This window comes from Gopherus evgoodei, chromosome 12 (assembly GCF_007399415.2).
Source record: "Gopherus evgoodei ecotype Sinaloan lineage chromosome 12, rGopEvg1_v1.p, whole genome shotgun sequence".
Lineage (NCBI taxonomy): Eukaryota > Metazoa > Chordata > Testudines > Testudinidae > Gopherus > Gopherus evgoodei.
The window spans coordinates 8,613,154-8,624,068 of NC_044333.1; the positions used below are offsets into that span (position 1 = coordinate 8,613,154).

General features: G+C 49.2%; 1 protein-coding gene and 1 long non-coding RNA gene across 3 annotated transcripts; one reads left to right on the forward strand and one right to left on the reverse strand.

Annotated features, from left to right (window-relative positions):
- Nucleotides 1-1,023: 1,023 nt before the first annotated feature.
- Nucleotides 1,024-5,641, reverse strand: LOC115660369. 2 transcript variants are annotated; one of them, XR_004002809.1, is made up of 3 exons: nucleotides 2,229-5,641; nucleotides 1,965-2,034; nucleotides 1,024-1,091 (listed from the first exon to the last, which is right to left on the reverse strand). It is a non-coding gene; the product is annotated as an uncharacterized LOC115660369 (long non-coding RNA). The 2 variants fall into 2 exon arrangements; XR_004002810.1 differs by having other exon boundaries at nucleotides 1,066-1,091; nucleotides 1,969-2,034.
- Nucleotides 5,642-5,847: 206 nt separating this feature from the next.
- Nucleotides 5,848-7,805, forward strand: LOC115660368 (metallothionein). The gene is made up of 3 exons (XM_030581716.1): nucleotides 5,848-6,060; nucleotides 6,762-6,827; nucleotides 7,591-7,805. Exons 1-3 carry the CDS (start codon nucleotides 6,030-6,032, stop codon nucleotides 7,683-7,685), a joined length of 192 nt encoding a protein of 63 aa, XP_030437576.1. The 5' UTR covers nucleotides 5,848-6,029; the 3' UTR covers nucleotides 7,686-7,805.
- Nucleotides 7,806-10,915: the final 3,110 nt, after the last annotated feature.

A 10,915-nucleotide genomic window follows, 5' to 3' on the forward strand; every position in this document is an offset into this window, starting at 1 on the left:
ATAAGTAGACTAAGCAATTGCTTAGGGCCCTGAACAGCTAAAGGGGGCCCCCCCATCGGTTGTGAGGGGGCCAAAATATTCCTGCTTAGGGTCACCAGTGGGCTAGCACCACCTCTGATCGACAGCCACATGTTCTAATGCTCAAGAATTTTGCCTCACCCTCCAAGACAAACAAAAGAAATATCCACAATGGTGAGTGATTCAAAGAAGCTAAGAAGAAACCTGGTAAAGCTCTTGACCATCCAGGAGCTACACACACATAGCTATAGGTCCCAATCCTGTCAAGACCTCTTTGCAGGGAATCCCCTTTGCAAGATAGGGGTGATAGGTTAAGTCATCTTTTGCAAATTATAATTTTGTCTGAAATACTGGCTGTATTTTGTTGTGAAGCACTGCTAAGGAAAGACCAGACACATGTCAGACTAAAGCACACTTTATAAAATTGTTACTAACCGAGCACAAAACCAAGTCACCCACTCTTAATATGTATCCCTCACCCTAGCCGAGTAGAATTTTTGTGAGGCTGGTGTAAGTTGTACGTGCCTGATAGTCTGCAGTTCCCTTTGAGGTCACAAATTGCAGGTACTTCTGCTCCATCTGAAGAGGGGAGGGAAACTGTCCAAAAATAAATAAATAGATAAATAAATCACAAGACACTTCCCAGTGTAAGAGTTACAGCGCTAGACCAAAGATGAGGCCTTACATGAGCAGACACTATGTCATGCATGCTTTAGTCCCAAGGCTCTCATTAATGCCCATGATAGATGGGCAGCTATAACCCTAAGCAGAAGTTACTGAGAATAATCCCTAACCCTGTACAGTTATTAGTTCTGCAAACTGAAATCAATGACTAACGTATGAATACACCAGACATTCTATTTTTCAAGTAAAGCCTTTATTTTCATTCCTCACACTCATAGTTCTACAACAATCATCACTGTAGGAACACTGCTTTTTTACATACAAATAGTCACAGGAACACAGAAGATGTCCATTTCAGTGACAGCAGCTGCATTTCTTGGATGCTGGCTCTTTGCAGACACAGCCCTTGGCACAATTATTGCATCCAGCTGGGCAACAGGAGCAGCAGCCTAAACAAAATAAAAATAAAAGAGAGCTTATTGACAGCAACAAAGATGTTGCAGTCTCTAGAACAGGGGTCCCCAACGCGGTGCTGACACCTGCCGGGGCATCTAAGTGCGCCCACATACTGGCCGGTGGACGAGCACCCGCCGAAATGCTGCCGACAAGCAGTGTCATCCAGTGGCGTCACCGCCGAAATGCTGGTGCCTCTGGATGATACTGCTTGTCGGCAGCGACGCCTATTGACGTTGCCGCTTGTCGGCGGCATTTCGGCGGATGCTCGTCTATCGCCACGGTCCTCCGTGGCTCGTCGTCTGGCGCCTGCCAGACAAAAAAGGCTGGGGACCACTGCTCTAGAATCTCAGGAAATGCAACGTATGGAAGATGTCTTGATTGTGGTGGTTTTCCCCCCCCTTGTGATCCGTATCTAGTAGAGGAAAGAATACTGTACATGGCGTACTGGTCTATACCCACTTGGCATTTAAAAGAACATCTTAATGTAGGTGCCAAGGGCCTTTCAGAATTAAGTCCCATGAAGGTCTAATTCTGCTCTCGGCCATTCCTTTGCAAGGCCCCAATTCAGTAAGCACATGCTTAAGTGCTTTGCTGCCTGGGGTCCTATAACCAGAGTATCTGTTGACTTCAGAGTAGTTCCTCTGCTTTTAAACTGGAGTAACAGAGCTGAATGTGGCCCTGAAACTTTGGGCTCCTCTTCACCACTCTTGCTGCTCCCACAACACACTGGAAACAACCTGATTACATCTCACTGGGTCCCCAGTGCCTCAGCAATACCATTTCCAAAGAAATTACAGCTCTTATGTTATGAAAGTGTCAAAATACTTCAATCTAACCCACATTATCAGAGTTAAAAAAAAATCTACTCACTTTTTTTGCAAGATCCACATTTACAATTTTTGCATTTGCAACTACCAGTACAGCCACACGTGCCACCTTGGGGGACAGAGAAAGGAGAGCTCATCGACATTGTTCAACTAGAACACTGGGTCAGACACCAAAAGGAGAATTTTATCAACCATCATTTTTATGTTATACAAAGTTCCAAAGCTCCATCCTACCCCATGACTCAATTTGCATTGTTTTTTCCTGTTACCTGGATCTTTGCAAAAAAGAAAAAAAAAAGTTACCTGAAGAATCTTCTCACTTTGTGAAAAAAGGGTATTTTAAGACATACTCGGCCCACTTATGGGATATTTAAATAGAGCTCGCCTTGCCAGGGTAAGACCAGGGGACATTTAAGTCTGGGAGTTTGGTTTCCATGATCTATTTCATAGCCCAGATGGAAAAGCCAGAGTCACTCCAAGAGCTAGAGATTCTTTCCCCTGCCCATGCTGATTGCATGCAATGCCGGTGGCAGTTTCCCAGTGAGGGAAAAAACAGAGGCCCTGCCCAGTGTTTAATTTGTAATGCAACAGGTGCAAGGGCTCAAGCAATTGTTTTACATCCATAACTGATGCAGCAAGATCACAGATGCCAGGACTATGAACTGCCAAGCCTAGAGGTGCTGGGGCTTAGTCCTGGCACAGACTGAGAAGTGGCCTCCCCAACCAGTCTAAGAAAAACCCCTCTGCGCCTCCCCCCCATGGCAGCTTGGAGCAGGGTTTGTGCAGCCCGGCAGCGGGGAGGAGTCACTCACCGGTAGCACAAGGACAGTCCTGGGGATCCATCGCTAGCTTGGCTCCTTCAAGCTGCTCAGTCAGAGGGAGACTCAGGGATCAGAGGAGAGTTTGGCTCAGCAGCTACCGCTGCCTCCTATTTACCCCAGCGGAGGGGCGAGCGCAAAATCTCCGCGAGCCCTGCACACGGTCCTCGAAACACACCGAGTGCATTGCACGAGGGTGCTGTGTCAGCACAGACCAACCAGGGCTCTGTGTGCAACCTCCCAATCTATTGCACGATGTTCTGTGCAATCCCCCTCGTACCCCCATGCATTGCTCGGTGCTGTGTCCGCACAGACCGACCAAGGCGCTGTGTGCACCCCCAGGCAGTGCCCCTCCTTTCAGGCTTAGCCCGCCCCACCCAGGGCACGGAAGGAGGAGCCTCCTGCGGCGATCGCTCCCCTGCCCGACGTGTCCCGGGGCGGAAGCTGCGGCCTGAGCCCCAGCAGCGGGTCTGCAGGTCTGTGCGCAAAGCCAGGGCCCGGCGGCCCTGCATGACTCGGGCGCTCCCGGGCCCGTGCGCAGCGGCGCGTGTGCGGGGAGAGGCGCCGGGCCGCACACGGCGCTGGACTCCCCAGGCCGGGTTGCGGGGGGAGCGGGGACGCGACCCTTCCCCACGTGCCCTGGGGCTGGCCGGGCACAGCGGGGCATTGCGCCCGCTGGGAACTAGGAACCTGCCTGGCGGCCCCTGCTGGCTCCTTTGCCTCCCTCTGGGAGCTGCACTGTCTCCTGACATCAGAGCAACTGCTGCAAAACCCTAGCCTAGGACCTGGGGGGCACCAGTCCCTTAAAAGCAGGCTTGGCCTCATCTTTTTCCAGTTAGGGCCTCAAGTACCTTAAGATACATGAAGTTGATCATCAGGGCAGTCAGTGCTGCTGGACTCACTGGCAGGCAACCCCAGGAAAATGGCTGAAACCCCACTGTACCATACCTCTCTCCCCGCCGACCGAGGGCTAGCATGAGCCAATGGCTGGCAGTTGAAGCCAGACACATTCAGACTGAAAACAAGGCATGTGTTTGTAACAGCATGGGTTAACCCCCATTGGAACAATTCATTCCCAAGGCCCCAGGTGGATTCACCATCTCTGACAGCTTTTTAAAAATCAAGATAGTTTTTGGGGTGAAATAGGCTCTGGTTCAAAAATTATTGGGGGGCAGTTCACACACTAGGTCAGATTAGATGATTACAGTGGTCCCTGCAGATCTTGGAGGTTACAAGTCATTCTGAACATGAATATCAGCTGTTAGCTGCAGCTTCATCCACCTCCTTCCCTTTCCTACTTTTAGCCTCCCCTCCGCCCACCACAGGCAGCATGAAGAGTCTCAGCCTAGGTGAGACTAAGGCCTGCTCTCCCTGAGCCATCACCCCATCGTCAGTTTTCCCTGTTCTCAGGGCCCCCCATTAACAGGGCTGTTGCTAGGGCAAAGAGAGCCTGCAGGGAAATGTAAAGAAAACCCCAGAGGAAATTCCTTTAGCCCTTTGGTACAGCAGGTTGGGAGGCAGCCAGAAGTTGTTCAGGAGGGGTGGAATGGGGAAACTATCCCTCTGCTCGGGGAAGTGAGGGGATGATCTAGCCTGGCACGACCATTAGAAAGATGGTCAATTATGACTGGTCTTTGTGGCAGATGAGTGGGAATCTGTTACAGCAGGACACACCAATGTGGACACCTCCTATCATACAGGGAGAGTCACTAGCTGCAATAGTTTCAAGCAGGACCCGGTCACATGGAGAAATATCAAGTCCATTGTAACCAAGCCCTTTAGAAACAAAGAAAATCTGGCTTGTTACATCCGTGCAACCCCACTACATCCCCCAGTGTTTGTACAGCAGAAGCGGTTGGATGCAGATGATTAGACAGGCAGACTTCAATGGGATCACCTGGGTATAGATGAGGCCAGACTGTAGCCCTGTGTTTACTCCACTGCCCACATAGTGATTACAATTAAGGGCATGCATTTAAAGCACTCTGAAGAGGCCTAGTGCTAGATAAGGGTAAAGAAATATTGCACTGTAGCAACAACAAATCCTTTATCAACACAGCCAAGTCTCAGGGGGTTCCTCCAGCTCTATTCCCCTAAGGGAGCCTTGTCACCATTCAGAGCAACTGCACCTGTATTCCTGCTCTGTACCCTCCCAGGCTCCCAGCTCCTCAGCTCTCACCTCTTGGCTGGAGGCCCATCGCTCATTCTCTCCTGAGTAGGATATTTCCAGGCTGTACAGTTCCCTGCCTACCCTAGGAAATCCCTAGATAGCCTAGTGTCTGCATTCTGAAGTCTCCAAAGATGAGCAGCTCTAATTTATAGCAGTTATACATTACCACACAGCTCTTTCTAAGCAAGGAGATTAATTTGAAAGTACTACAGGGAAACTATAAAAAACTCAAAAGGTCCTATACACATGCTACCAACTTACTACAAGCTCCTGGAGCCTAGGCAGCCTACCTCCTGGGTGGAGCAAGACCTTGTCTAATGGTTGTAGCAGCAGTTCAGAGCAATGGCAAGTGTAGATCCAGGTACTGATCCCCCAGTAAAGCCAGAGTCAAAGAACCAAGCAAAGCATCAGAGCTAGGAAGACAGTGACTACACTGACACATCCAGGAGTAAAGAGCTGGAGTAGGGCAAGTACAGCTATGGGTGTGATATACAATGAGCCATCACTGTACTGCTGCCACTGCTGGGCTCAAGTACCAGGCTGCTGGCTCCTCTGCCCAATCAGGCAGCACAACCATTTGCAAAAGGCACTCGGGAGGGGCAGGTCTGCAAGGCAGCGTGGGGTCTGTGCGGGGCACCCCCAGCACTGCGCAATGCACTCGGGAGGGGCGGGTTTGTACGCGACACTGCGCGCGGAGCGGGGTCTGTGCGGGGCACCCCCAGCACTGCGCAAGGCACTCGGGAGGGGCGGGTTTGCATGCGGAGCGGGGTCTGTGCGGGGCATCCCCAGCACTGCGCAATGCACTCGGGAGGAGGGGGTTTGCATGAGGCACAGCGCGCGGAGCGGGGTCTGTGCGGAGCACCCCCCAGCATTGCGCAATGCACTCGGGACGGCCGGGTTTGCACGCGGCTCTGTGCGGTGATAGGACCCGCCGGCAGCGCCCAGCCTTGTTTACTGTTTTGGGGCCCGTGTGCAGGGCTGGCGGGGGTGGGGGTTTGCGCTCGCTCTCGCTCCTCCGCCGGGATAAATAGGAGGCAGCGGCCGCCCCGCTCCAAACCTCGCCGCTCCTCTGATCTTCCCTGTGCCTGAGCAGGTGCTGCAGCAACCGACTGAGCGATGGATCCCCAGGACTGTCCTTGCGCGACCGGTGAGTGACGCACGGACCCTGCTGTGGGGGGTTCTCACGGGGCTCGGCCACCCTCCTCGTCTGGAGTCAGCGGGGAAGATCTGGGCAGCCGGGAGGGACGCTGGCTTTTCCCCCGGGGCTGCTGTGAAATTACCGTGACTAGATCCTGCAAACCAGGCTCCCTGGTTTAAATGTCACGTGTGTTTACCTTAGCGCCCTGGGCTGGCTTATAAATCTCCTTTTCCAGCGGTGGGAATCAGCTTTTAGGCAACTTTCAAATATAGTTTCATTGCGCGGGGAAAAGATTCTGCCGTGACTTTTGTAACATCCAGGTAACTGAAAAATTCAAACCAAGGGATAACCTGGAGGTACTTTATACTTAGCAGAGCAGTGGGAAGCAACTGACTGAGATGAAACCTGTTGATCAGTGGTAATGAATTATTTTTTGTCACGGTCCAAATTTCTTATTCAAGGAGCAGACTGAAGAGAAAAGAATACAGTAATGGTAACAATAAGTTAATAAAAAGACTTAGTGGTCGGTTAAAAAACGCCTAGAGGTCCGAATTTCTCCCATGGTCTGTCTATTGACGTTCCCTGTTGTTGGGGTGGTTGTTTTTTTTTTTCATGCTGGTGATAAAATTCTCCTCTTGCCTGCTGATTGTCCTCTTGCTTTTAGTCCAGTTGTGATGCTCATTTCCCCTCAATCTCTCTTTGTCCACAAGGTGGCACCTGTACCTGTGCTGGCTCCTGCAAATGCAAAAACTGCAGCTGCACCTCTTGCCAAAAGAGTGAGTATTTTTCCCCCCTTTAAAAATGCTTTGTCCGCAAAGGAGTTGTCTGCCTTACTGAGACTGAGATGAATGAGGGTTTTGTCACTGGCTTCCATGGCAGCAGAATGGAAGCTGGAATGGAGAAGCTAGAATTTCTGGCCCTGACTTTAGCAAAACAATTACACGTGTGCTCAACTTTTAGTCCGTGGGAGTTAGGGCTGTGCTTTATGGGCCTGCTGCAAAGCCCATCGAAAGGAATGTGAGTCTTACCTTTCATTTCAGTGGGATCTTGGATCAGGCTGCAAGTGATTTGCTGAATGGGGATGGATTTAAGCATATGCTTTAAGATAAGCAGGCGCTTTGCTGGAACAGGACATCTGTTAAACTGTATACTTATTTTCAAAGGGTAGGCCTGAAAGGTGGAATCCGTGTCCTTTCCATAAGTATAATTTGTAAAAACTTCTTTCCATCACCAACCAGTTGTTTGTTTTTCATACACTCAGTGTTCATAACAAAACAGAGTCAGATAAAGGATTCTGACCTATATTAAGGTGAGAAATGACCCAGGATTGTCCAATCTTGACTTTTATGTGAAGTCTTTGAGGAATACATATTAACAGTACAAATGGGATGTTTTAATATTTAATAAGGTCCAGTTCACAGCATGGTTTTGCACCTTGTCTCATCCATGTTGAACTTCCTAAAATTCTTATGGGGGAGGGTTGTTTGGTTTTTGTTTTTCCTCTGGCATCTGCAGTAATTTTGTCTTGATTTTTTTCAGGCTGTTGCTCCTGTTGCCCAGCTGGATGCAATAATTGTGCCAAGGGCTGTGTCTGCAAAGAGCCAGCATCCAAGAAATGCAGCTGCTGTCACTGAAATGGACATCTTCTGTGCTCCTGTGACTATTTGTCTGCAAAAAAAAGCTGTGTTCCTACAGTGATTGTTGTATAACTGAGTGCGAGGAATGAAAATAAAGGCTTTACTTGAGAAATAGAATGTCTGGTGTACTCATACATTAGTCACTGACTTCAGTTTGCAGAACTAATAACTGTACATGCTTAGGGATTATTCTCAGTAACTTCTGCTTAGGATTATAGCTGCCCATCTATCATGGACGTTAGTGAGAGCCTTGGGACTCATTACTTACTACAAGCTCCTGGAGCCTAGGCAGCCTACCTCCTGGGTGGAGCAGGACCTTGTCTAATGGTTGTAGCAGCAGTTCAGAGCAATGGCAAGTGTAGATCCAGGTACTGATCCCCCAGTAAAGCCAGAGTCAAAGAACCAAGCAAAGCATCAGAGCTAGGAAGACAGTGACTACACTGACACATCCAGGAGTAAAGAGCTGGAGCAGGGCAAGTACAGCTATGGGTGTGATATACAATAAGCCATCACTGTACTGCTGCCACTGCTGGGCTCAAGTACCAGACTGCTGGCTCCTCTGCCCAATCAGGACGCACAACCATTTGTAAAAGGCTCATTGGGCCCAGCTGAGTTTGCTGGGTTGCCTAGCAACTAGGCTAGGCAGTGGCTGTGTGCCTCTCACTCCCCAGAAGTCACCCATCAGTCTGATGGGGCCTAGAAAGGATTGGGGCTCCCTTTGACAGAAGATCCTGCTGGGGGCTAGATATGAGAGAAGGCCGTGAGAAGGTGGATAAGGTATTATCTTTTATTAGCCCAACTTCTGTCAGTGAGAGACAAGCTTTCAGGCTTACACAGAGCTCATCTTCGGGTCTGGAAAACTAACTCAAAGGGTTACTGCTCAATACAAGTGTAACCCTTCTGCCCCTCTGAGTTGGCAGCAACAAGGGCCGGGTTCAGTATCCAGGGGTTCCGTTTCAATAACACAATGCAAAACGGGCTCGAGCCCCCACCCAGTGACCTGGGACAATTACATACCACCCCCCCCCAGGTGCCTCTAGGAGGCAATACTTCCCCACTTGTAAGCATGGAGTCTGAATGTACCAAAATCCTTTTAATAAAGGAGGGAAACAATGTGGCATCACGTTGGAGAAACACCACAAACAGAATTATAACACAAACCATAAGCAAAAAACCCACCTCCAAGTATGTTTGGCAATGTCTTTTCCCCCTTAGGGTATTAAGTCCAATCACCCCAAAGTCCAACAACCCAAAAGTCTCTGTTTCTGGTCAGTGCCACCCCAGAGTTCAAAAGTTTATCTGCAGAGTTTCTCCCCTCCCACCCCCAGCCTGGGTGGAAATGGGGGGGCATACACAGGGTGTTAATGGGCACCTTACGTGAGCCAGGGGCCAACTGCTCCACCTCTCTATGGAGTTCTGCTGCAGCCTTCACCATAACCAGCTCCACTCCACCAGCTGTGCCGCTCCTCCAGCCGACCCCACAAACTGCTCCACTCCATTCACTATTCCATGGGCTGCTGCTCCAACATGCTGCAAACTGCTCCACTCTGCCAGCCGCTTAGCAATAGATCTTCATGCTCCCCCACTAGTTAACATAGCACTCAGTGATCTCAGCTCAGTAAGCTTAGCTCTTTTAATGATTTCAGCTCTTGGTGATTTCAGCTTGTAGTAGGGGAGTCCAGGTACTGGTGCACCACTGGCCCAACATGAATTCAGCTCAGCAGCCTCTAGATGGACTCCTAATGGATTCAAAATTAGTTCTGCTCTTCAACAGCGGAAAGAGAAGGATGTGCAATTGGTGTTCCAGGTCCTCAAAAGGGGCCCATACCATCAAGTACACACAACAACCCCCACCCTTTCTCTCAATTCACTGGGTTTTGGCACCCATGTCCCTTGTCTAGCAAGCGTCACCCATCTGATGGTGAGACATCTCTGTCACAAAGCAGTCCCACAGTTCCTCATCCACACAACCAGGATGACAACACTCCACTCCTCCCACCCCAACAACAAAGAATTCGGGATCCCAGAGCTGTCAAAACAACCATCCCAGGCTGCCACAAGCCACACCGGACAGGGTGGGTTTGCCAGTGCAAATACCTGAAATTCCCTTCCACACTCCCCACAATTCCCCACCAGATGTCAGGGCAGAGCCCATCCTGACTCTGCTTACACAAGATTTGAACAGATGGTTTAGCACAAGCAGTTAACATATATTTCAAGGCACCATTCAATAAGCGTTTACTTATGCTAACCAACCTATTCAAATCTTGTATTCAACAGTGACACTTTGAGTTCCTTTCCCAGACCTGAAGAAGAGCTCTGTGTAAGCTCAAAAGCTTGTGTATCTCACTGACAGAAGTTGGGCCAATAAAAGATAATATCTCACGCACCTTGTCTCTCTAATATATTGGGACCAGCAGGGCTACAACACTGAATGCAAAGAAGGCCCTGCATCAGTTTTAAGTCAGGCTTTTCATCCAAAAGTCCTTACTTTCTCTATTTGTCTCTGGAAAATCCAATTTGAACTACTATATTTGACTGTTTCCAGTGGGGACACCTCTCTGGAGGTGTTACACCCTCAGTGAATCTGCCTAATTGCACCCCATTCTTTGCTCCTGCAGGAGCTGTGGTCACCCTCCCCCATAGAATTACATCCAGTCCCTGGCTCACAATAATACATAAATTTAACAGAGTAAGATCTCCCAAAGAGGTCAATTTCCTGTCACGAGCCTTACAACAGCTGGGTCCCAGTAACAACAGCACTAAGCTTCAGAAAAAGTGGCCACAAAGCTTCTAAAATCCATAGACATTGGGGGAAAATGATCTACTTGGGAGCCATCCCAATTAATGGACTTTCTGGATTAAAATGAGCATCTTGTATTACCTGGAAATAAATTGCTCCAGCCAATTACACCCTTTGTCAGCGTTCTGACAGATGAACAGGAAACCAGACCCTTACGGTTGTGTTACTGAGTCCCTCGTGATTAGGGTTACCACCTGGCAGGTCCAGTATTTGACTGGTCTGGCCAGTTTTTAATGGCATTGCCAGTTGGCAGAAAAATAATTTAATCTGCTGGATTTTTTTTACATGGGTCTAAAGATTTACTTTATTATCATAATACACTGGGATACCCAATGTTAAAAGTTTCCGTGTCCTGCTAATGATGTGGCAGTGATCCCACTTCTGCAGTTTAAGGAAATGATGTCATCAATCTTATCTATGTGAG